The following is a 27,650-nucleotide window of genomic DNA, read 5'->3' as shown; positions in this document are numbered from 1 at the left end:
AGGTGTTGGTGCCCAGTGTTCAACATGGAAAATATTTAGAGCGAGCAGTGAGTTGAACATGCCAAGAACGCACTCTGGTTTCCTTATTGAGTTTTCCCGATGACTCATTTGTGCGGAAAGTTTGATAAGATTGCAACCTATGGTGAGTTGGATTGTTAAAAAGACATTTAACAAGCAATAATGACCATCAAATAGGAACTCACTGCTCCCTAGTGACAATCTCGTCACGCTGCTTGGGGAAAAGGGCGGAAGATGTAACATGATGATCTTGAAGATAGGCCTCACTGAACATCTTGTCTGATTCTGACATTCATTTTGCTATGCACCATATCGCTGAGATCTTGATCTGATTCCAACCATTCATATAACAGACACTGTTACAGAGACTTTGTAGAGGGCCAGATATTAGAAGTCACTCCTTTTGAGATCCTAAGCTCTTCTGCCCACATGTCCCCATTATCGTGGGTGGTGCGTATGGCACTATATTAATTATTTCATACCCATGTTCAACATTGTCACCTACACCCGACCTCAAACTTTATTCGTCATGATTAATTTACACATGTGTATTGTAAATACATTCATTGCCACCCATCTCCCCCAAGCTTCTTACTATATAAATTACAACGATCTGAGGTTTTTACTATTCCACTGGAATGTGTTTTCTTCGAAGTTTGAAGACTGGTCATTGGCTGGGCAGAGGCCTGCTGTCTATGATTCACTTCCTGACTGTCTGAAGTCTTTACTTATCTTTAAACTGGAAGATCTCTAATCTCTTGAATTTACTTCATTAAGGACATTGTCCCTGCTGAAACTGGGATTACTTGTTTTGATGAGTCCTGAATCATTGGACATTGGTCATCCCTTAACAGTGGTGATTGTCATGGGGTCGCATGTACGACATCTCCTATGTGTATCAACAGGTTTTTATTCTCAATCCACCTGTAGATCTGTGCTGAAGCATGTAAACTCTTTACTTTAATGTCATGGTTGTATTTGATGCTGTAATTCACCTTAACAGATGCACTGTTTGTGAAAGCAACCTGGTCCCTTCCTCAGTTCTGTTACTTAAGAATTGTTGCTGTTGAATGGATTTTGTTCACTAACGGACTTTTATTCATTTTTTTTTTGTGACTCAGCAAGGTAGATAATGGGGCCTCAAATGTTTTTTAGAGAGTGCTGGAATTTGTTTAATGTTAAGGAAAATGACAGAGCTGAGAGAGAGACTTTTAGTTTTCGTTTTAACTTTTAGTAAATTAGCCCTGTGAAGTCCTCGAAACAGGCTGACTGTGTAGACCAGTGCTCCTGAGACAGGAATGCTATATACAAGGTATAGAATCACAAATCCTTACGGTGTGGAAGCAGGCCATTTCGCCCATTGATATAACCACTGAACCACTGTGCCACCCCAGATATATGTACATAATGAATGAAATTATTTTGGCTGAAGAGCTCATGTTAGTTCCAAATCAGAATTATTGGGTTTAAAAACGTGAAGAGGTCACTTAAACCTGAGTATAGTGATGCTAAGGTGTGTGATTGCTCTGGGAAGAAGTTATCTGCTTATCTGCAGTTCCAGTCTAAGAGGTGAGGTCACAACTGAGTTAAATTTAGTGAGGTGTTTGGTACAGGGACCCTGGTGTGAGTATTACACAAGTGTTGTTTTGGCAACTGTAGTAGAGATGTGTCTTGTGTACTTTGCAAAGCTATTTGTTATTCAATTTATAACAAAATGTTTTGGGACTAACAGATTTATACTTTCATTGTGTGTGTAAAAATCATTGCATTTGTATTTTAAGGATATGGTTTTCATTTATTCTATTCTTTCTTCATTTCTGTTGTAATAAACTTCTGAATTATAGTGTGCTTCTGTTTCAGTGAGAGACCAGTTCATTAAATCCATACAAAAATGTAATCTATCAAGCCAGGTTTTTACAGAGAGCTGACTTAGCTGGTGATAACATCAGCTGGGAATACAACACTTGACATGGTCTCTGTCACAGTTAGCAAGGATGCTCCCTGGCAAGATAATGAAGTCAAATATTCCTCCTGAACTTGCCTCTTTGAGCTAACTCACATCTAACATTGTAATTGAATCTGTCACAGTTAGTTGTTCACCAAGCTATGTTGCACTGCAAGTTTCATCAGTTGTATAGTTTAATCAATTGGATCAAGTGATGTTTGCTATTCATTTGCTATTGCAATGCTTGCTTTTCTTCCTAAACCTTACTGGATCTTCCAATCTATGGATTCTCTACTGTGGACAGTCATGGAAAATATTTAGGCCCATCCAGTTCAGTCATCGATTCCCAAATTGTGGATAGTATGAAACAAATTTCATATACCAATAAAACTAATCTCAATGGATTCTGTTTGCTTGTTTAGATTCTGCCATGTATCTCAGGAGACCAGTGAAATCTTCAGTTGGCTGTCCTTTGACAAGTTGTTCCTCATCTGGCTGTTCCATGTAGAGCTATTTCTTAACCAATAGTTCCTTAATTGTGCATAGTTTAACTCCTTCCATCATTTGAAAAAGATTGGGGTCAAAATATGCCTTCCTCCTCAAGAGTGAGGATTTTTGATTGTGAAATACTTGTTGGTTGTCTACAATTTGGAGTCCCCAAATTGAAGAATAACTTGTAACATGATATTAAGTGCTATGCCTCATGGACCATGTAGTTGCACTGTTGTCTTGCTGTGGATAGTGTTTTCTGAGCCATGATTCTGATAACATAATATAAAGTGTCCCAGGGTTTAACTTCAAATTTATGAGATGAACATTGACATAAATACCAGCTCAGCAAAATATAAGAGGTCTGGGTCATCTTTTTCCCTGGAAACATTTTAGGCATTTCTTCTGTTATAGACTGTCTAACTTCTTGGCAAAGGAAGTGATTTCATTCCTTGCTTTTCTGGAACTGTTTCCCTCCATTCATTTTCTGGAAATGGTCTTTTTTATGTCGCAGATAAAGCATTCACTTTTACTAGCTGGGCAGTATCAGTTCCTGTGAGGTTTACTTGTTCCACAGTTCTGACAGGAAGTTTAAATGTCTAGTGTTGTACTAATTGGAGTAATTAATGGTTGCTCACCTATCTTGTGTACCTTAAGAATGGAATGGATTCTGATAAAATTGATCTTCTTCTCTTAGGATTGATTCATCTTGTTTCTGGATCTCAACTTCACTGATTATTTGAAAAACTTTCTGTAGAATCAAGTGTGCTTTAAACTGTAATAAATCTGGAGAGATGGTGCCAAAGTGGTAATATCATGATCTAGTAATCCAGAATCTCAGGCTAATGTTCTGTATTTGAGGCCTACCGTGACAGATTGTGGAATTTGATTCAATTCCAGCCTAATTGTGATCATTCTTCTAAAAACCCATCTGGTTCACTAATGTCCTGTCAGGAAGGAATTCTGTCATCATACATGTGACTTCATACCTATAGCAGTGTGTTGATGAGTACTAACAAACTTGGGATGGGCAATGAGTTCTCACTTAGCTAACGACATCCTCATCATGAACAAATCCTTTTTCTAAATCTGACAGATGCATTCGCAATTCCTAGAACATTTCTATCTTTTATGAACTGTAACTTAAAGTCACATTTCTTCACTAATTTGTAGAAATCATAAATGAAATTATTGCCTAGATGCTACACTTTTCTATTAAATCATGTCTTTCAAGAATTTTATTAGATTTGATGATGAAGTAATTGTCAATGTTTTTCAGTTTCTCTTTAAACCTATATATTGCTTCTTTTACCACTTGGCTAGCTATGCCATCATCAGTTAAATGCTAATTGTGTATAGAAATGTATTTTCCTGTTCAGCTTCTGATTTAATATCTAATTTGAAAGCTAATTTGTATTCCATGAACTGTAGTGGTTCAAGAAAGCAGCTCACCACCCTTCCCAAGGGCAGCTAGTGATGGGCAATAAATACTGGTCCAGCCAATGACCCCCAAATCTCATCAGTGAACAAAATGTTTTGAAAAATTATAAAGCTCCTCCAGCTGTGCCATCTTGTGCATCCTTCACTTCTAACCGTTAGTGGCTATGCTTTCAATTACTTATTTCTGAGCTCCAGAATTTCCTCTGTATAGCTCTTTGGTCAGGTAGCCAAATCAGTAGTATCCAGATCAGTACTGAAAGCTAAGGTTTCCATTGAAATAAAAAGTCAGGGATTTCACCCCAGCCTTGTCCCCATAACCCTGCACATTCTTCCTTTTCAGTTAATAGTTTAATTGCTTTTGAATGCCTCACTGGAATTTGCTTCCACCAAAATCCCAGACAGTGCATTCCAGATTTTAGCCACTCTGTGTGAAATTGTTTCTTTTGCTCATGCTCATTTTGCTTATATTACTTTCAATCTGTGCTTTGTCATTCTCAATCCTTCCACCAGCGGGAACAATTTCTCCCTATTTACTCTCTCCAGATTGTGAGTGATTTTGAATGCCTCTATCAAATCTCATCTCAGCCACCTTTTCCCCAAGGAAAACGATTCTAACTTCTGCAATCTATCTTTGTAACTGAGATTGCTTATCTCTGAAATCATTCCATACATTTTTTCTGCACTCTTTGTAGTACTTTCATATCTTTGTAAAAATGTGATACCCAGAACTTTTTTTTGACACATTCATGGCATCAGGGCATCGCTGGCTAGGCCAGCATTTATTGCCCATCCCTAGCTGCCCAGAGGGTAGTTGTGAGTCAACCACATTGCTGTGGGTCTAGAGTCACTTGTAGGCCAGACCAGGTAAGGATGGCAGCTTCCTTCCCTAAAGGACATTAGTGAACCAGATGGGTTTTTCCAACAATCGGCAATGGATTCACGGTCATCATTAGATTCTTCTTACTTCCAGACACTTATTGAATTCAAATTCCACCATCTGCCATGGTGGAATTCAAACCCAGGTCCCCAGGACATTACCTGGGTCCCTGGGTTAACAGTCCAGTGATAATACCACTAAGACATTGCCTCCCCTGTAAACAATACTCCAGCTGAGGCTGAACTAATGTCCTATACAAGTTGAACATAACCTCCTTGCTCTTGCAATCTAACTTCATATTGATAAAACTTGGGAAGAATATATTTTATTTAACTGCTCTCTCAACGTATCCTGCCAACTTCAATAACTTATGCACATATCCAAGTGAAGATACGATCAAGATAATGCTTGCAGACTGAATAAACATGTTAAGCAGATCACTAATCAGACCTCTGTTTTGTTAACAGCTTCCAGAAAAACATCATCCCACGAGGTAAATGTGTTAATAGCCACAACATTACAAAAGGAGGAAGTGTCACCCACACAACCGAGTTCCTCCGTTACCAATTTCAATGAGGACGAGATTACAGCTGAGCTCCAGCCAAGATCCACGCTTGTGGCGGAGATAATGGTATCAGGTAACAGCTGCTTTTGGAACGGCAGTTGAAAATCAACCAATACATAATGCAGACCAAATTTACTGATATTTAGGTAGTTTTGAGGCAGCAGTGCTAAAAGCAATCATTTCAGCTTCCACATTAATTGCTATTCACAGCTATTGAATTAGTATAGAACATTACTGAGTTTCTAAAATTTTCATGTGAACGTAATGGGATAAAGACTTATTGCATTTATTTTTTGGCATGGGAAGCAGTTATCTGTTTTACTAGGGATGTTAGTTAAGTTGTTACATGAGCTATAAAATTTATTTAAAACTGTAGTTTATATGAAAGTGAGCACTTAAAATTTAAACACTTAAAATTCGATTTGTGCATCAGAAATGAATTATAAACTCTGATGATTACATTTTGTACTAATGGAGTATAAACAGCACAAAGATAGCAACAGGTGAGGGAGGGCTTTTTGGCCATCTAAGTTATCCTTTCACAGAAAACTAAAGTTCACTCTCCCTAGCTCCACAACCACAGCATCTAGTTTCCTTTCAAAAAATTCCAGAATGTTTGCCTGTGTTAGTGGCATTCTGCAACTGGAGCAGCACAGTGGCTCGGTGGTTAGCACTGATGCTTCACAGCGCCAGGAACTCGGGTTCAATTCACCCTCAGGTGGCTGTCTGTGTTGAGTTTGCACATTCTCCTTGTGTCTGCATGGGTTTTCCTCTGGGTTCTCTAGTTTCCTCCCACAGTCCAAAGATGTGCAGGTTAAGTGGATTGGCCATGCTAAATTGCCCATCGTGTTCTGGGATGTGTAGATTAGGTGGATGAGAGGGGGATGGATCTGGGTAGGATGCTCTGAGGATCGGTGTGGACTTGTTGGGCCGAAGAGCCTGTTTCCACACTGTAGGAGTTCCATGGTAAGGTGCGGGTTAAGGGTCTGTTATAGACTTGAGTTACATAATCTATATTGACAAATAGTTCTGACAGAATTCCCATTGTCAGAGATGACATCTTTCAGGTGAAGCATTTAATCAACGCTCTCTCTGTCTAGTTGCGTTGATGTAAATGGTCCAGAGCACAATTCAAACAACAGTCTTCCTTTAATTAACATCACAAACTGTACTTTTTCTGAGCCTTGTTCTTTGCTATTTCTAGGGTCTTGCAGTATGTAATTGGTTGAAGCATATGTCCACATAGCAACATTCAATCCATTTCAAAAGTAGTCAATTGGTTACAAAGAATGCGTTTTAATTTTTATAGCACTTTATTGTACCTTTAGAATTTTGAGACATTCTAAAGGTACAATAAAGCCCTATAAAAATTAAGTCCCATTTCCCATAAATCTATGCAGAAGATTTTTCAGGCCTTACATGAAGACCTTCCCTTTTATCACTTGTCTTTGTCTTATAGTCCTGATCTAAGTTGAAAGAATGCTCTGGATCACCACTTCTCTTACCCTTGCCATTTTAGATTCTGTTTTGAGGTCCCCTCTGATTTTATTTTTCCTTTTGAGGCTGAACTTTTCTAAATTTTCTGCATAATCCTGTGACATACACAGGGGAAAAGCCAATATGATTCCTGTTAAAAGCTACTTATTTATTTATTATTTCTGCTAATACTGTTTGATTTTCTTGTTCAAGATCAAGATGACTGTGGAATGCTGGAATGTGATCTCAATGCTCAATGTTTTGCCCCAGAAGGAATTGGTAGATGCCAGTGTTTGGAAGGATTTACTGGCAATGGCACAATCTGCAGTGGTGAGGAATTCATTTAACATCTTGTTTTTGTTTTTAATTCTGAGCGAAGCAAGTTTCTTCTGGGTACACAGATTTTGCTTTCCCTGAAATACACTGATTGATGAATTAGTTTTACTCCATGAGTGAAGTTTTAAATGATTTCCAAACAGCAAAGTCCCAGTTACATAACTGAAACCTGTGCATTGAATTTATTTTGCCAATTTAGCATCACTCTTTGGCCAGTTATGCCTAGTAATCTGCTTGCTGGCACTCAAGGTTAATTAAATTTTTAATGTCTGGTATAGACAGATGGCACAATCTGATCTGTGCCAATGTGAAAATTCAGCTTCAAGTTATTAAATAAGTTCCTTGGCAGTCTACCTGTCACCAATTTCATCCGTTCTCTTCTTACTTTGTGTGTCTTGCTTTTGACATTCAATGGCCGTTGCAGAATTCCCCACAAACAACATCATGGGGGCTGACCAGAAACTGAACTGGACTATCCATTCAAATACTGTGGGTAGAAAAGCAGGTCAGAGGCTAGGGATTCTGTAGTGAGTTCCTGACTCCTCAGCCTCACTACTATCTACAAGGCACATGTCAGAATTAAAATGGAACACCGTCCATTTACCTGAATGAATAAAGGCCCAAGAACATTCAGGAAACTGAATACTATCAAGGTCAAAGCAGCCAACTGTTGGCATCACATCCATAAGTGTTCACTCTCTCCACCACTGATGCACAGATGTAAAAGTGTGTACCATCCACAAGATGCACTGCAGAAATTCACCAAGGCTCTTTTGAAAGCACATTCCAAACTCTCAACCTCTAGCATCTAGAAGGACAAGAGCGTCATGATCTACAAATTCCCCTCAAAGACGCATATTATCTTCACTTGGAACAATATTCCTTCACCATTGCTATCAGCACCATGGTATCTCTATGTCCCAAGGAATGAAAGCTTTTAAGAAGATGGCTCATCATCACCTTCTCCAGAGTAATTAGGTCAGCAATAAATGCTGACCTGTCCAGTGATACCAACATCCCATGAAAGACTTAAATTTTTTTTTTTTTTTTTATCATCACACTAAGGTACATGTAGTGTGACTTTGGACCTAGTGTTCCCAAAGAGTTTCACCACTAGCCTTTGCTTTGTTTTTGGGACTGCTGAAGATTAACCAATAAAGATGGTTTGTCAAGAATAGACAACAACTTCATTATCATTGTCATGTAATGACCAGCATTGTGGAAGCCAGCCAATCTGGTACCCATATTTTTATGTTTCAATGATTCATTTATAATAGTGACACCAGTCCATTTCTCTAATACACATGATTTTCTTGCAGATATTGATGAATGTGCCACTGATGCTTCCCTTTGCAGCAGACACCTAGCAGATTGTATTAACACAGAGGGCGGCTACGTCTGCAAATGCCATCCTGGCTATAGTGGTGACGGGCTCCTCTGTTATGGTGAGGAGTACTGTTTGCATTTGGTGTTATACTAATTTCCCTCATCCATCTGGACATATCAGTCATGATCGAGTGGCAGAGTAGATTTGATGGGCTGAGTGACCTAATTCTGCTCCTATACCTTGTGGACAGTGGTACTGTTGTGATACATGATCTTCTTGACATTGTTGACTTAATGTTTACCTTCTACTTTATAGCTTGCATTTTAGTATGCTTTTCTAACCTCTAAGACCATAAGATGTAAGAGCAGAATCAGTCATTCAGACCAATGAGTCTGTTCCACCATTCAGTGTGATCCTGACTGATCTCATATTCTTCAATTCCACATTTTCTTTTCTCCATAACCCTTGATTCCCTTACATATTAAAAAATACATCTATTTCAGCCTTGAATGTACTTAATAACCCAACCTCAGTAGCTTTTTTTGATAAAGAATTCCATAGATTCCCTACCCGCTGATAGAAGAAATTGCTCCTTATCTCTGTCTTAACTGGGTGCCCTCTTACTTTGAGATTATGTCCTCTGCATCTCCCGATTCTCCCACAAGAGAAAACAACCTTTCCACACCGATTCTATCAAGTCCCCTAATAATCGTATATGTTTCAATAAGTTCTCTTTTCATTCGCCTGAATGCCAATGAGCACATACCTAACGTACTCAACCTTCTCAAAAGAAATTTCCCCAAACCTGTAATGTGAATTCTCCAAAGTATGCATCATTTGGAATGGAAACTATAAACTAAATAAATACTTATATAAAGGTATAAATATTCCCCAAGTTTATGGTCAATTCCAACACGTGATACCTGTTATGTTTGCAGATATTGATGAATGCAAAACTGGGATGCACAACTGTGATGAAAATGCTGTGTGCACAAACACAGATGGCAACTACATCTGTACATGTAACAAAGGCTTTTGGGGGACAGGTTATAGCTGTAAAGGTAAGTCCACAAGCTTCATTAGCTGAGTGTTATGAGCAATGGCAGGTGGGAGTTATACCAGGACCAATAGTTTGGTTGCCATGTCCTCAGCTGTGTACCTATTGGCTGTCCACTCACTCCTGCTTCCTGCATGATTTTAAAGATGGCTGGGGAGGCATCAGATGAGTTTTCCGCACATGGCCAAACTGAGGTGCTCGAATAGGCAAGTAATAGCCAATGAAGAGTCTCATACTGCTGTCTGTCCAATTATATAACTGGCAGGAGAGGCCTGCATCGAATGTGCCACTCGAGTAGTTTAACCCTGCAGGTTGCTGTTCGCTAAAAGGTTGGGAGGCAGAACACACCCTCCATGCCAGTCAGACAATCCTCTGCCACAGTTTTGCATCCTCACTTTCACCCTTGGTCCCCCATCCAGCCCTGTTCCAACGTGCCCCCCTCAACACTCTGCTAGTGCCTGTCGGCTGAGATCCCACACTTACCTGAATACTTGTGTCCACTGTCAAATGTTACTCCCCTGACCTACTTGCAGTACTACCAATGGCCATATCTCAATGCTGGCGCTGCCAGTGTGCACGGCCTTCAACCTTTGATTCACGAGCACTCAATAGGTAGGATGGCCTCTGGGAGGTGAACAGAGATCCTGCCTCATGCTAATTAAAGGACCATTGCCTAAAGAAATGGAAACATTACTCGCTGGCTAAGTGGAGGAGGAATCAATCCCAAACTTCATTACTTGGAGGGGGCAAAGTGTGGCAACGAGCCTTCTTCCCTTCCCACCCCAGAAGACACCTGACCCCATCGGTCAGTTGTAAGAATTAGTGATTTATTGTTTTTGTTATTTAATGCCATTTACAGTGTTTGTTTAAAAAATGCTATATTTCAAGGAAATCCTTTTGGATAAAACCCATAGATGAATTCTTCTGTACTGGTAGGTTTAAAAAATAGAAATGTGAAAGATTTTGTTATATATTTTTGCCGTGTAATCATTTTAGCAAAAATGTGCCTGTGGGAAAATTTTGTTGGTCAGGAATTTCATTGCAGTTGCTCCTGCTGGACTGCTATCACTTTGCTGGCAGTTCAGCAGAAATTCCTCTGTGTACATAATTAAGATTTCTGCTACACTACCCTGGAAGAATCAGTCTCAGAGACTGAGTCACTCTATGGAATTCCCAGGGATTCTAACTTCTGACACTTCCTTGCTACTGGAGAGGAATGATTGAAATGATATTTTCACGCCTCCATCAATGCATTTCAAATTCTTCAAATGTTCAAATGTAACAACATGGATAAGTTTATTAATGTGAAACACTTTTATTGACTATTAAGTTGAACTCACAAGCCTGTAGCTAGTGGGTCAGCAGATGCATGGGAACTCCATCTCACCAAGACACAAACCAACTCTATTTGGACATGTATTTACATTATGGTCTCTGAATTGAAAGGACTGAACTTTCCAGCTGACAGTTGAAGCACTTTCAGCAAATGTAATAGATGAATAAGAAGCAGCTACATCTTCGTAATAATTGCTAGGGATGGAGAACATATGGTCATGATGTCCATATTCCCAGAAACTATGTTAAAAGACCTGAGTACCACATTTTTCTCCTGCCCAGCAATCATAAGCTCTGTAGCATGGATGGTTCAAGGTATAAGATGTCTACTATTCTCTCAGGTGTGATCGGCTCAGCCTTGCCTACTGATGACTCGATGGAGATAACTGTCAGGAGCACTACTTTTGAAACTCCGACACACAAGCAAAATAATCACATTGCGACTTGCCCGCTCTCGCATCAGGACTTCTGTCTGAATGGAGGGGTTTGTTTCCATATCCCTGAGATAACAATGTTTGCATGCAAGTAAGTGAAGTCAGTGATTTGCATTTCATTTTCAAGCATAGATTGCAAAATGGTCTTCTAAGTAGTCACAAACTGAAGAAAGCACTAGACAGATAGTTTGCACCATCAGGCAGTAGTCAGATGCTATCACTGGACTGAAATTTAAGTTAATGGCAAAGTTTTACAATTTCAGGCTGTCCTGAAGTGCCTCACAACTTTTGAAGTGCAGTAACTTGCATAACGAAAGAAATAATGCAGGCATTTGCCCATAGTAAAGTCCCACCAACAGCAATGTCAAAGAACGTCAAAGAACGTCAAGAAACCTCCTCCTGATTTCAGAAGAAGGTTGTGGTTATTGGAGGATAATCATCTCAACTCCACGACATCTCTGCAGGAGTTCCTCAGGGTAGGGCCCTAGGCCCAACCATCTTCAGCTGCGTCATCGATGACCTTCCCTCCATCATAAGGTCAGAAGTGGGGATTTTTGCTGATGATTGTACAATGTTCAGCACCATGTGCAACTCCTCAAATATTGAATTAGTCCTTCTCGAAATGTAACAAAACCTGGTCAATATGCAGGCTTGGGCTGAAAAGTGACAAGTAACTTTTGTATCTGACAAATGCCAGACAATGACCAGCTCTACAAGTGAGAATCGAACCATCTCACTCTGGCATTCAATGGGATTACCGTCAATGAAAGTCCCACTATCAATATCCTGGGGGGGGTTAACATTAACTAGAAACTAAACTAGACTGCCTACATTGTTGCTAGCAAAGCAGATCAGAGGCAGAGAAGAGTAACTTACCTGCTTACTCCCCAAAGCCTATCCACCATTTACAAGGAACACAACAGAAGTGTGATAGCATGCTCCTCACTTTGCTGAATGAATGCAGCATTCAAGAAACTTAGCACCATCCAAGATGAAACAGCCCAATTGATGGACAGTTCATCCACTACTTTCAACATAACTTTCCAGCATTAATGCTCAGTAGTAGCAGTATGCACCATCTACAAGATGCACTGCAGTTGCTCACCAAACATCCCATGACAGCACCTTCCAAACCTGATCTAGAAGGGCAAGGGCAGTAGATACACAGGAACAACACCACTGGCAAGATCTCCCCAAGCTACTCACCATCCTAACTGCCAGTGTACCACACTTTCTTCATAGTCACTGGGTCAAAATCCTGGGAGCTCCCTTTCTTACAGCATTGCAGATGTGCCTATAACCCAAGAACTATAGCAGAAGGCAGCTCACCACCAACTTCTCCAAGACAATTAGGAATAGGCAATAAATGCTGGCCTAACCAACAATGCCCAAATCTCATCAATTTGTAAAATCAATTCATCCATCTTGGAAGTTGCATGCTTTCAGATTAAAAAAAACAACTAATTCTGTCTTTATAACATTTCCCTTACTCTTACCCTATTTGCTGGTGTATTGGTAAAATTTGTGCCTGATTATCATTTGCTGGATCACTATCCTACATTACTGGGGCGGAAGTGGTGGCTCAGTGGTTAGCACTGCTGCTTCCCAGTGCCAGAGACCCAGGTTCAATTCCACCTTCATGTGACTGTCTGTGTGGAGTTTGCACATTCTCCCCATGTCTGTGTAGGTTTCCTCCCACAGTCCAAAGATGTGCAGGCTAGGTGGATTGGCCATGCCTAATTGCCCATCTACAGGGATGTGTAGATTAGGGGGATGGGTCTGAGGGTCAGTGTGGACTTGTTGGGCCAAAGGGCCTGTTTCCACACCATAGGGATTCTATGGAATTATTGACTTGTCCTTTATCACTAACTTTCTCAATCTCCTCTGATGTAACTCCACCAACACTATTTTATTTAATGCCCTCTCTAATCATTCAGATGGGACACTGGTATGGTTTCATTGTGGTTCAGCCATTCTAACCTTCTTTCCCAAATATTGGAGCTGGTATCCTATGAAACACAACCCATTTGATCCACATTATTCCATATGACCCATTAATTAAACCCAGTGCTCCTATGTATTTTCTTGTGGCTCAGATAACAAAAAAGTGGAGAGATTATTAACTTTCTGGTTCTAACCTGTAATTTAACCCCCAGTTAAGAGTAATTGAGTCATACACACGGAAACAGGCCCTTCACTTCAACTCGTCTTACCGACCAGATTTCCCAAACTGAACTAGACCCATTTGCCTGTGTTGGCCCATGTCCCTCTAAACCTTTCCTATTCGTGTCCCTGTCTAAATGTACTTTACATGTTGTAACTGTACCTGCATCGAGCACTTCCTCTGGCAGTTCATTCCATATATGCACCACCCTCTGTGTGAATAAGTTGCCCCTCGGGCCCCTTTGAAATCTTTCCCCTCTCAACTTAAAACTATGCCCTCTAGTTTTGAATTTGCCTACCCTAAGGAAAAGACCTTTGCCAATTATTGATGGCCCTCCTGATTTTAGAAACCTCTATGAGGTCACCCCTCAACCTACTACGCTCCAGTGAAAAAGTCCCAGCCTATCTTTCTAACTCAAACCCTCCAGTCCCAGTTACATCCTTATAAATCTTTGCCGCACCCTGTTCAACTTAATAACATCCTTCCTATAGCAGGGCAACCGGAACTGTACATGATACTCCGAAAGTGGCCTTACCGATATCCTGTACAGCCGCAACATGACATCCCAATTCCTATACTCAATGCACTGACCAATGAAGGCAAGTGTACCAAACATCTTAATAGAAACTCTTTCCGAGTGCAACCTATGCAGTTGGTACCAATGTAACCCAAGCCAATTGGATCCTTCCCCTCACACTCCCCATCCACTCGACAGCTTTTTCTATTTTTCCTTGCTACATTTTTAAAAATGTGCACAAGTGCACCCTTCATGTTGAACTGCAGCCGGCAGCTCCTTTGAAACTGTAGCATCTCTAATTAGCCTTTCCGCTTTGCAAACCACTCTGCAAATTAAAGGGGTTTCCTGGACACAATCCCGACTAGTAATTGCTTCAACAATCCCCACGTCCTCTCGTCGCCAGGTTCAGGAGCCAGGACTAGTCCCGACTTTTTACACCCTGACCCAAAGTTTTTAAAAAAGAGAATTGGGCCAGTGATGGAGAAACAGTCTGATTGTGGGTAATGCTGAGTGTGAGTATTCATGTGAAAAACCATGAAAGCAGACATAGTAATGGATTCCATGAAAATCGAAAGAGATGTACTGTGGTCAAATTACTTCGGCTGCTTTAACCTATTAGCTAAAGTCAAAGTTACCCCGCTGATTCCATATTTTCTTGGTAGTTCACACACATGTTTGCAGGAAAAGCAGAAGAATACAGTTAAAAACAATGAGCTGGACCACAGATTCCAGATTCAACCCCTTCCTTCAGTTAAATTGGTGAAAGCTTAATTTTTTTAAAAAAAAAATTCAAATGCAGCAGAGGGCAGTGTTGTCACATGCAATGTATTTTGGCAGTTCGTATGGGATAATAGCACAAAGTCTCAAACTGAAATGATTAGATAAAGAAAAGAGAATACTGGAAATGCTCAGCATGTCAGGCAGCTTTTGTAGATTTTGTCTAAAGTGTCTGGACACTGACGTGAAGTCCTGAACTCTCAGAAAAAGAGAGAGGGTAAAGTGGGACATTTTTTATTCTGGTCATTTACACCATTCTTCCGAGAGTGTGGAGGGGGTGAGGTAGGGAGATTTTTTTTTTGTGCAGTGGGGATGTGAAACAAAGGGTGCAGGGTATTGTTCTGTCAATGTCCCTCCCAATCACTTTATTAACCTGCTACCAGAGGAGCAGTGATGAGAGTAGAGAGCCAGCATCACATTCCACCTAGAGGTGAAAAATGACATGAAAACAACTGCACGTTCAGAACTTGTACACACACATTAATGACACGGGTGTTAACTTTAGAAAAAACAATGGAATAAATGAGGCTAGAAATACAGATTGAGCCTGAAACGGGAGATAAACCTGAGGAGATAACATCCACTTTGCACCTTGCCAAGGGCCCCCATAAGTATTTAACCAAGAGTGTCATGTCAGTCGGCCGTCTTGTCGAGAGAACACTGTTGTTGGCTGGCTGTAAAATTGGCATCATCACTGGAGGGAGGGCATAGGTCAAAGGGAAGGATGCAAGCAAGGGCTGGAAGTACCTACTGTACGGCTGTGGAATGGGAAATGTCACTCATGCTCCTCCGGTTTCCATCTTCAGGCTGTAAAATAAAAATGACCCGCTCTCACAGAGCTCTCTTAAGGACTGCTGGGTGAGGCAGTTGGTACCTGGAAAAACTTAACAATTCAGGTTTTGTTCAATTTAGGATTGGGGACATTAAACAGACACTAGGACTCTCAGCAGCATAATCAAGAGGCCTAACACTGTTTCAGTCAGCCACACTGGCCATTTTGCTCACTTCCAGGGAGCTCAGGAAGATGATTTAGTTGTTCTGAATTTATTTTTCTAACTCTAATGTTATGGCAGAAATATGAGGCAGAGCAATTCCCATTGCGTTAATCTTATGTGAGAACATAAGAACATAGCATGTTCTCTCACTAATCTTTAGTGAGAGTACAGTTGTAGTGTTAAAACAAAGAACTGCAAGTGCTAAAGATCTGAAACAAAAACAGAAGAAGCTGGAGAAACAACAGGTCTGGCAGAACCCGTGGAGAGACTGGGACTGGAGGGGTTGAGCTAAAGGAAGAGGTTGGATAAGCTGGGACTTTTTTCCCTGGAGCCTGGGAGACTGAGGGCTGACCTTAGAGGTTTATAAAATCATGAAGGGCCTGGATAGGGTGAATAGCCAAGGTCTTTCTCCCAGGCTAGGGGAGTCCAAAACTAGACAGCTTAGGTTTAAGGTGAGAGGGGTAAGATTTAAAAAGGACCTGAGGAGTAACATTTTCACGCAGATAGTGGACATGTATAGAACGAGCTGCCAGAGGAAGTGGTGGAGGCTGGTACAATTACAACATTTAAAAGGCATCTGGATGAGTACATGAATAGAAAGGGTTTAGAGGGATATGGGCCAAATGCTGCCAAATGGAACTATGTCAGATAGGGATGTCTGATCAGCACGGTCAAGTTGGAGTGAAGGGTCTGCTTCCGTGGTGTATGGCTCTATGACACTATGACCAGTGACCGTTCTTCAGAATGAGTTAATATTTTTGTTACAATTATAATATTCTGCCATTTTAATAGCTGTCTGAAAGGCTACATGGGGGAACGATGTGAATACAGCGACTTACAATGGTGGGAGCTGCATCGTGTTGAGGAAGAGAAGAGACGTAATGTGCTTATAGCTATATGCGTGGTAGTGTTAATCTGTCTGCTGTCTGTGGGAGCTTGTGTTACACACTGCTACAGGTGAGTCCAACTGGATCATGTTCAATAACCTGTTTTATGAAGAAATGCACTTAAGTCAATGTTTTAAAATTAGGATTCAAAATGCCTCGAACAGTTAATTTTAGCCTTTTCGTAGGAGTGATTTCTGATGAAATCCAACATGGTAACATGATTTTGCAATAATCTGTTGCCAAGGCAAAGAATTTAAGGGCCTGAAATTCCTAAAGAGTTTCATTATCCCAAGGCAGTTGTTGTCCTGATGTTTTGGAACATTGTTAGGATATATTCCATGTTCAGAACAACGGCTTGTGGTATCATAGCACTTTTAATGTAACAAACTTCATAAGATGCTTAGCAGGACTGTTCTCAAGCAAAATTTGATGCCAAGTCTCACAGATGACATTAGAGCGGATAACCAGAATCTTGGTCAAAGGGGTGGGATTTGAGGAGCAACTTAAAGGAAGAAACAGAAAAGGAGAGTATAGGAGTTGGGACGTCAAGTTGAAGTTGTTCAGGACATTGTTGAGGCCTTTTCTGGAGCACTGTATGCAGTTTTCGTCGCCTTGCTATAGGAAGGATCTTATTAAACTGGAGAGGGTTCAGAAAAGATTTACCAGGATGTTGCCGGGAATGGGGGTTTGAGATATAAAAATAGACTGAGACTTCTTTCGCCAGAACGTAGGAGGTTGTAGGGTGACATTATTGAGGTTTATAAAATCATGAGGAGTCATGGATAAGGTGAATAGCAAAGGTCTTTTCCCTAGAGTGGGGGAGTTCAAATCTAGTGGGCATATTTTTAAGGTGAGAGGAGAGAGATTTAAAAGGACATGAGGGACAACTAATTTACACATAGAGTGGTTCCTGTGTGGAATGAACTGCCAGAGAAAGTGGTGGATGCAGGTAAGTTACAACATGTGAAAGGCATTTGAATAAGCACATGAATAGGAAGGGTTTGGAGGGATATGGGCCAAAAGCAGGTTAATGGGAATAGTTTAGTTGGGAATGTGTTTGGACTGAGGGGTCTGTTTCCCATGTTGTATGACTCTGTGACTCTATGACATTATGATGTGGATTTAGGAAGGGAATTCTAAAAATCAGAGTCTGGCCAGTTGAAGGCACTCCCACCAATCGTGGAGCAATTAAAATCAGAGGAACTCAAGAAGCCAGAATTGGATGAGTAAACATATCCTGGAGAGTTGTGCACCTACAGCAGGTTACAGGGACTGGAAGAGATTTGAAAACAAGGATGAGAATTTTAAAATTGAGGCATTGTACAATCAGGAGTGAATGTGGATCGTTGAGCACAATACTCCTAGTATCCAATACTTGCAACAGAAAATCTGCCTCCTATTCCTAATCACGTTTCTAATCCTGTTCATTAATTCACATAATGGCTTTGTGGTGTGTGCCAGAAATTGAAGTAAAATATAAAATGGCCTTTTTCTTTAGATTATATCTAGATTTAGATTGTTAAATCATAAATGTAAAAGATACATACCTACTTTGTTTTTCAGGGACCAACTAATAAAGTCCAATGATTCTGCAAAATAAGTGCAGAACAACAGATTATGTTTCAGTGTTCTATTCATGGCCAAGGTCATAGCATCTTCCTTATTCAGTCCTAATTGACGTTAATAATGAACCCTTAGACCTGGAGTTTCATCCTTATGATAGGAATCACATCTCCTGTTATTCCCTAATGTCACAATCCCATTTCCCCAGTGCCTGTCCATGCTTTCTTTCACAATGGAGTGGTAGGGACTGACCAGAGTTGGGGCTGGCACCTCTGAAAGTAGGGCCAAAGTGGGTGGATACTGGGATAGACAGGTTAGATTTGGCCACCTCTGTTGACTGGGGCATCTTCCAGTTCTGCCCATAACCATTATGAATTCTAACCTTCCTCACTCATGCCTTAGTCTCCTTCACCTCCTATATCACCTCTATAACCCCAGTTCCTTCATACCTTGTGCCCCTTCCATGCCCGTATGTCCAGTCACCTGGAATCCACTATAGACAGAATTCATGAGCCATGCAATAACTTTGAGAAGCCTTTGAGATGTTCATGTTACCCCAAAATAAACAAACAGTCATTGCACTCAAAATATTAACCCTCTTAGAAGCTTGTAAACTAAAATACATAGCCATCCAAGCCTACTTTAAAAAGAGGGTTTTTTTTAATGTTTATAAAACTGTCAAAATAAATAAGCAGCCATTTAAAAATCTTTACAAAAGGTAACGAACTAATCATAGACTGCAGCAGTTCAAAAAGGTGGCTCAGTACTACCTTCTCGAGAACAACTAGGGATGGACAATAATTGATGGATTAGCCAGCAATGCCCACACCCATGGAAGGATATGATCAATTAATAAAAAGCTCATAGTCCCCTTGGTAGCTGTGTCAACAGCCCTACTCAGCTAAATTCATTGATGTGTTTTGGAGGTCATTCGAGAATTCCATTGCTCAGCTATGTAAACAAAGCATGTGGAGCTGAATATATAAAAACAATCTTTGATATCTTTGGAATATTTCAGCCCATCTCCTCAATCTTTGAAATAAGGGAACAGATAGCCATCTGTTCCAGTACTTAAAAGATCTTTGAAAGATGGTTGGACCAAAGAAAATATTATATCTTGAGGAAAATTGACACATTTAAAATCTGAATCTCTATACTCTTGAAAGTAGAAGAGCAGGACAATTGCATTTAAGAAAACTTTCACAATGTTTGTCAGTTTAATGGTCACTTACCTTTTCCAAGCAAAGCCCTGTCATTAAGCACTGAATTAAAAACATATATATCTTGTCATTTATCATTGCATTATACTATGAGACCTCATCAAAACCATTCGAACTTATGTGTCAAAAAGTTCCTGAACCAAGGTTGAGCTGCTCTTATGCTTCACAATTCTGCTGAGGTGCTATGAAACGTATCAACTACCAAGTGGGCTCAACTCCATGGATATTCTAAAATGTTCATCCCTGTAATGGAATGGGCAAATGTGGGATTTCTATATGCTGGCTTGCTACCCACATGCTTATCCTGTGCACTTAAAACTCCGCCATGCTAGGAATGACAGTGGAAATCCTCCTGCTGTCGTTCTTAAATCCTGTCCACCTTCATTCCAACTCAGAGAGAAACATGAAAATCTGGCCCTAATGTGAAACGTTTACACTGCTGTGGAGTTTTATTAGCATTGCAAGAACAGAATGCAACAGGCACTGAAAAAGATGTGGCTTCAGGTGCAAGGGTTTTTTTTTGTTACAAATGCCATATATCAGAAGAGAAGGGCTGGGACAAGTCTTCAGATGGCAAAAATAAATTAGAGGCAGGAAAAACAGAATGTGAGCTAATGATTGACTCGATTGGGTAAAGGAGCCTCCTTTGTTAAACAGTGAAGTGGAGCAGCTGAGCGGGACCAAAAAGGGTTTATCTTTGTTGGCGCTCCAAGATAATAGGATTACCTGGCAGAGGTGGTACCTATGATCGATCTGAAATAATTGCTGATGGATATGAAAATAGTTGCCACAATGATTATAGTCTTAATTAAAAAGCTATATAGTATCATACGGATATGGAATGGTCACAATAAAGAAGAAGGCAACTTATCTGTCATGGTCCGTACCTACTCTCTGCAAGAGCAGTTCTACTTTCACCACTTCTTATCCTTGTCCTGTAGCCCTGCAATTTATTTCTGTTTAGGTGCTTGTCCAGTTTCCTTTTGAAAGTCACAATTATATCTGCTTTCATCACAGCCTCAGGACAGTAAATTCTAGAACCTAACCACTCACAGTGCTTATAAAATTCTCCTCATGTCATCATTGATTCTTTTGTCAATTACCTCAAATTGTATCTTGTGGTTCTTGCACCTTCTGCCAATGGGAACGGTTTCTCTCTAACTGCTGTATCTAGAGCCCTTCATGATTTTGAACACCACTAACAAATTTCCCATTAACCTCTTCTTTCCAAAGGAGAACAGCCCTAGCTTCTCTAATCTCACTGAAGTCCTGGATCCCTGGAAACACTCCCATTAATCTTTTCTGAGCTCTTTCTTATGCCTTCGCTGCCTTCCTATTATGTGGACATTGTGCTCCAGTTGAGGAAGAACCAGGGTTTTATAAGGATTCCTCATAAATTGTTTTCACACATGATACTTATGTTTATAAAGCTCAGGATGCAGATTTTAAATCATTCTCAATCTGCCATGTCACCTTCAACAATTTGTGCACAGATCCCCACGTTCACCTGCCCCTGCATCTCCTTTAATGTTTTTACCCAGATTGCCTCACCTGCTTCTCCTCCCAGAATATATCACTTTACAATTCTCAGCATTAAATTTAATCTGCCACGTACTTGTCCATTCCACTGGCTTGTCTATGTCATAGAGTCATAGAGTCCTACAGCACGGAGACAGGCCCTTCAACCCGAATGGCTCCATGCTGACCAAAACGTCCATCCATGCTAACCTCATTTCCCTGCACTTGGCCCATATCCTTCTAAACCTTTCCTATCCATGTATTCATCCAAATGTCTGTTAAATGTTGTTAATGTACCCGGCTCAACTACTTCCACTGGCAGCTCATTCCATATGCATACCACCCACTGTGTAAAAAAAGTTGCCCCTCAGGTTCCCATGTATTCTTTCCCCTCTTGCCTTACACTGATGCCCTCTAGTCCTCCAGTGTCCAACCTTGGGAAAAAGACTGAGTGCATTCAGCCTCTCCATGCCTCTCATGATCTTATATACTTCTGTAAGATGCCCCTCAGTCTCCTATGCTCTAAAGAAAAAGGTCTTAGCTTGTGCAAACTCTCCCTATAACTCTGTCACTTGAGTCCTGGCAATATCCTTGTACATTTCTTCTGCACTCTTTCTAGTTTAATAACACCCTTCCTATAGCAAGGTGACCAAAACTAAATACAATACTCCAAACGCGGCCTCATCAATGTCCTGTACAACTGCAACATAACTTCCCAACTTCTATACTTAATGCCCTGACTGATGAAGATCAGTGTGCCAAACGCCTCCCTCACCGCTCTGTCTACCTGTGACTCCACTTTCGGAGAAGGGTGAATCTGCACTCCAAGGTCCCTCTGTTCCACTACACTTCTTAGGCCCTACCATTCACCATGAAACTCCTAACTGATTTGCCTTTCCAAACCACAACGCCTCTCACTTATCTATATTAAACTCAATTTACTATTTCTTGGCCCACTTCCCCAAATGATCAAGATCCTGCTGCAATTTCTGATAACCTTCCTCACTGTCCACGATACTACCTATTTTAATGTCATCTGCAAACTTACTAATCATGCCTTGTACATTCTCATCCAAATCATTGATTTGGGTTCCAAACAGCAATGGGCCCAGCACCGACTCCTGAGGCACACCACTAGTCACAGGCCTCTAGTCTGACAAGCATCCTTCCAGTATTACCCTCTGCTTCCTACCATCAAGCCAATTGTGCAACCAATTTTCCAGCTCTCCCTGGATTCCATGCAATCTAACCTTCCAGAGCAGCCTTCCATGTGAAACTTTATCAAAGGCCTTACTGAAATCCATATAGATTATGTCTACTGCCCTACCCTCATCAACCTTCCTGGTCACCTCATCAAAGAACACTAACAAATTTGTAAGGCATGATCTCCCACACACGAAGCCATGCTGACTACTCCTAATCAAACCATGTCTTTCCAAATGCATGTATTTCTTATCCCTCAGAATCTTCTCAAGTAATTTACCTACCACAGATGTTAAGCTTACTGGTCTGTAATTCCCAGGTTTTTCTTTGTAACCTTTTTTGAATAAGGGCACAACATTCACTACCGTCCAGTCTTCTGGGGCTTCACCCATGGCTAACGATGATGCAAATATATCAGCCAGGGCCCCCGCAATTTCTTCTGTAGCCTCTTGCAGGGTTCTGGGATATACCTGATCAGGACCAGCACATTTATCCATTCATACATTCTAATATGTCCAACACCACCTCCACTGTGATAAAGACTGTCCCCAAGATATCGCCACTGGCTTTCCCAAGTCTTCATGTCTTTCTCCATGGTAAACACAGTTGAGAAATATTCATTGAGGACCTCATTCATCTCCTGCAGTTCCACACATAGATGTCCACTTTGGTCCTTGAGTGGTCCTATTCTCTCTGTAGTTATTCTTTTTCCTCTAATATACTTAAAGAATCTCTTTGGATTAACCCTAATCTTCTCAGCCAAAGCTACCTTGTGCCCCCTTTTCACTCTCCTGATTTCCCTTTTCAGTTAACTCTTGTATCCCCTATATACCTCCAGGGATTTCCTTAATTCCAGGTGCCTGTACCTGAGCTATGCCTCCTTCTTTTTTTTCTGTTCAAAGCCTCAATATCTCTTGTTATCCAGGGTTCTTTACTCCTGCTAACCTTGCCCTTCACCCTCACAGGAACATATAAACCTTGAACTCTAGCTATCACATTTTTGAAGGCCTCCCACTTGCCTGAGCTCCCTTTGCCTGCAAACAAGCTACTCCAATCAACCCCTGCAAGCTCCTGTCTAATTCCATCAAAACATTCCTTGCCCCAGTTGAGAACTTGAACCTGTGGACCAGTTTTGTCGATCTCCATAACTACTTTAAAATTTATAGAACTATGGTCACTGGTCCCAAAGTGCTCCCCCACTGTCACTCAGTCACATGTCCTGCCCTATTTCCCAAGAGTAGGTCAAGTTTTGCCCCTTCATGAGTAGGACCCTCTATGTACTGCTTGAGGAAATTTTCCTGAACACGTTTAACAAATTCCACTCCATCTAAACCCTTAACATTATGGCAGTCCCAGACTATGTCAGGAAAATTAAATATCCTGTTGAAGTTGATTGCCATCCTCCTCAAAATACTTTCACGTTTTGTGTCGTTTACAAATTTTACCATTGTGATCTGTGGATCCAAGTCTAAGCCATTAATGCACATCCAGAAAAGCAGAGATCCTTATGGTGACTGTGGGAAATCCCCTGTATACTTTCCTCCAGTCCGAAAAGCAATTGTTCACAAATAATCTGTTTCCTGTTACTCCAGCAATTTCACACCTACGTTACTACAGTCCTTTTCATTACACATGCTTCAGTTTTCATGATAAGCTTATTAAGTGACATTTTATCAAATACTCTTTAAGGATCCTTATACACCACATAATCACATATCCCTCATCTACCCCATCTGTCAACTAATCAACAGACTCAAGCCATTAGTTATATCTGATTTGTCAAGAACAAATAGATGCTTGTTTCCCTGTAGTTGCTGAGCTTGTCCTTACACCATTTTTAGAACAAGAGAGTAATACTTGCATTTCTTTAGTCCCTGGCACCATCGCTATATCTAAACAATATTAGGACATCAATAGGACCAGAAGATGATCATGTGGTTCATTGAGCCTGCTCCAACGTTTAATATGATCGTGGTTTGTCTTGGGCTGTCTTTGGCTTCAACTGCACTTTCCTACCCACTCCTCATATTCTTTGACTCCCTAAAAGACTACAATCCTGTCTCTTCCTGGTTCAAATATATTTAACGGTGATGCATGGATGACCCACTATGCTAGAAATTTCCAAAATCTCACAACCCACTGAAGAAATGTATCTTTATTTCAGCCCTAAATGATAGGTCCCTTATCTGGAAACTGTGTCCCCAAGTTCTAGATTCCCAAGCCCAGGGGAATAGTGTCTCTACCTGTCAAGCCCTGCATAACATTAAATATTTTAATGAAATTAGCTAAATTCTAGCAAATATAAACCCTGTTACTCAGCATCTCATCACAGGGCAACTCACTCATCCCAGGGACCAATCTAATGAACCTTCACTGGACTGAGTCCAAAGCAAGATTATGGTCAATACCTCTGAAACTTATACCCTCACTACTCCCAGCATCCTCCAATAGATCCCATCTAGTACTGGTGACAGTACCATTATCCTTTGTAATGGTTCCATTTTGCCAGTTGTTATTCCACCCAGTATTTCAAACAACTCTGTTTCATTACAGTTTTGGCAGTATCTTCTACCTTGATAAAGACAGTTCTGAAGTACTCATGAATTATGACTTTGTATCTAGTTGCAAATATCAGTACAAGGTAAATGGCTCAATGTGTTCCCTGTATTATCTGTTTGCAGATGCTAAACAGAAATGCCACAGTAGTTTGAGTGTATAGACTGGGCAATAATACAGTGGAATTTCCCTAAGTATCAGCTGCCATTGCTTTGTGGCTAGTGTGATGTCTCAGAACAAGTAATTAGCTCGTAATTTATGATTTATTCACTTGTATTTGCTGGCCACTTTGTTCCACAGACAAAAAATGGTCTGGAGACTGTGCAAATTTGAAGCTCACACAAAGTGACCAACATTGCCCAACTGCGGGACTGCTTCATAAAATTATTAAAGGAAAAGGCTTTTGTTCCAGTTCTTCCTAGTTTCACTCTTAAATGGGCTACAACTAATATTAAAATTATGTTGTCTCATTCCTGGTATTTTACTAGCACCTGAGGAAATAGTAGGTGTGATTTCATGCTCTTTGCCGTGATATGAAGGCCCGTGGGATGGCCTTCCTGTCCTGTTGCCGATTGAAGTGACCATCCACATCCTTAAGTGGACAGTTAGTGCCCAGTTAAGGACCTCATCCTGCTTCTGTTGGTATGAGCCCAGCAGTCAGTGGGACTGCTCACCACACAGTGACAAACAAACCAATGTGGTAGTGATTGCAGCTTTCTGGTGGCAGGCGGAGGAGTGAGGGGTCAGAGAGGGAAACTTGGAGCAGTTCCTTCACGCAAATGCATTTGGCCTGATCAAGGGGCCCAGCATTCAGAAGTGAGGGGCCAGCCAAGAGCCACCTACCAGCACCCCTTCCACCTGAGGCCCCCACACTGGGTGTCAGAATGGCTCACCGATGACCCTCACCCCTTGTCCCCCTCCTGGAATCAGCATTGAAGTAGGTGTTGGATAGACATGGTACTGTCAGCGGCCACCACTCTCCTATGACATAGCACTGCTGGCCTCTGCCTGTCCAGTATCCCCTTGACAGTCAGATCTTCCACCCCCTCCCCTCCACTGGCACCGTCCCCCCACCCCCACCCCCACCAGGCCCTGATCCTGGGGAAAGCCCACCGCTTCCAGTCAATTACTTGAGAGGCACTTCATGCAGCAAGCCTTCCTTAAAAGAGGCAACATGGGGGTACCATTGGCTCTCCAACCAGGAGGTGAGACTCCAATTGCCTCCACTAAATGACAACTGCATTTCTGCATCCTGAATCTTTTCAATTTTTTTCTTAAATCTTGATTAATCTTAACTGGAGCTTCAATGATGTATGCAGGTTTTATTTAATAGGCACCAGAAACACTTGAAGAAGAGCCAATACTCTGAAGAAATCAGTGACACCAGCAGCAGCAGCATTAACAATGTAACTGACACATCGACAAACAATGAGCAGCAGGTAATTTGATCAGTTCATGAAGCTTAAAAGTCATGAAGGTACATGCCTAAAATCCCAGTAAGTGATAATAGCTTGCAATGCCTCGCACAAGGAGTATGATTTATAAACTAATTTCTAACGTGAGTTAAGAATGAGAAAATATCAACCTTAATGTTTCAAGCGTCTTGGCTAAAATAGTTTTGTTTCTAGCTTCAGGGGATTCGAAATGTGATGGTACAGACAACGTTCAATGAAATTAAATATTGGTTTATAATTTCTCTGCGGAAATTGGTGTCATAAATGTGGTGTTATGTCTTAACCTCCAGTTGTTTCAATTGTACAGTATGGGATTAAAAAGTTGATGCTACCTGTTCAAACAAATTCTCTTTGTCGTCAATGTTTTTTAGGTTGGACACCATATTCTGATTTACTTGCATAATATAGTCGGGATTGGCTCAAATCTTCTGATATTAAATCAGCTTGAGATGTGACACAAAATGGGAGATGCACATTAGCACTCTACATATGTCCTCATGCACAGACATGTGGTGAAATTACCCACAAGTTTAAACCTCCAAGGGGACGATTTATATTTCCCAAGACCCCTTGTGAAAATCTCCAAAAACTGAGCTCAGGATCAGAGACTTAGGGCCAGTTATGAGAGATTTACCTGGACACTTCTAACTATGTTATTATGGTGAATAGCTGATTGCACTCACTAATTAGACAGCATAACTGAACTATGCACCACAACCAATTGCCTCCTCAATCCCAATAAGCTGAACCCAACCATTCAACAACCAACTCCCTTCACCCTACTTCCTCTAATCACCCAACCACCTCCTCATCATCTAACAATCTTCTCTGACCTCCCCCTTGGATCACATTATTTTCCATTCAATCATTCATCTACTCATCGATTTCTTCCACTCATCCATTCTCTTCGTCAGTGATTGAAAAACCTGGCCTGTTAACAAGTTGTCTGAATATTGCAGTTACTGTGATTAAAAGGGGAACTGTCCATCTCCTTTTGCATTCAACGATCTTCACAGTGGGTGTATATTGATATTTCAGCAGGGGTCGATGTCCTGGTATGCAACACTCGTGTCTTAGGCCAGTCTGACAATTGACCCCTGCAGTCCTGCACTTTGCCCTCCACAAGAGACTTCTGTAGCTTTTCAGCTCTGATCAAATGGCCAAAACAATGAGATTTTCTTTTACAGAGCATTTGTTTTGGAGTTATTTTTTGCCTATATTTCGAGCAATTTTGCTAAATTTAATGAAGGTTGAAATTTACCCATGTTGATACTGTTTCTGTTTTTCTAGTAAAGGCAGCAAATCCAATAGAAGATGATTCTCAGAAATGTTCAAATTATTTAACAAATATAAAATGTCCAATCAACAAATTTTGTATACAAATGCCTGATATGCTCATATTCCTTTGTGCAGTATTTTATTGTAAACTATTTCAGATAAATGAAATAGCTTCTGCATTAAAATAGTGTGGGAAAGTAATACAATTGGATGAAGATT

The 27,650-nt window shown here is 40.8% G+C and overlaps 1 protein-coding gene across 1 annotated transcript in view; it reads left to right on the top strand.

The window, feature by feature from the left end:
* Positions 1-27,650, top strand: part of egf (epidermal growth factor) — a gene marked incomplete at its 5' end in the record, with an annotated part of 80,526 nt that overhangs the window by 35,812 nt on the left and 17,064 nt on the right. Inside the window, 6 exons of the mRNA XM_048605287.1 lie at positions 5,237-5,407; positions 7,024-7,140; positions 8,466-8,591; positions 11,207-11,390; positions 16,545-16,709; positions 26,033-26,138. Coding sequence (XP_048461244.1) covers positions 5,237-5,407; positions 7,024-7,140; positions 8,466-8,591; positions 11,207-11,390; positions 16,545-16,709; positions 26,033-26,138 — 869 coding nt within the window. The remainder of the gene's footprint in view (positions 1-5,236; positions 5,408-7,023; positions 7,141-8,465; positions 8,592-11,206; positions 11,391-16,544; positions 16,710-26,032; positions 26,139-27,650) is intronic.

Source organism: Rhincodon typus, chromosome 1 (genome assembly GCF_021869965.1).
Source record: "Rhincodon typus isolate 14 chromosome 1, sRhiTyp1.1, whole genome shotgun sequence".
Classification (NCBI taxonomy): Eukaryota; Metazoa; Chordata; class Chondrichthyes; order Orectolobiformes; family Rhincodontidae; genus Rhincodon; species Rhincodon typus.
The sequence above is the reverse complement of the archived record's forward strand: the minus strand, read 5'-3'. Positions and strand labels throughout refer to the sequence as shown.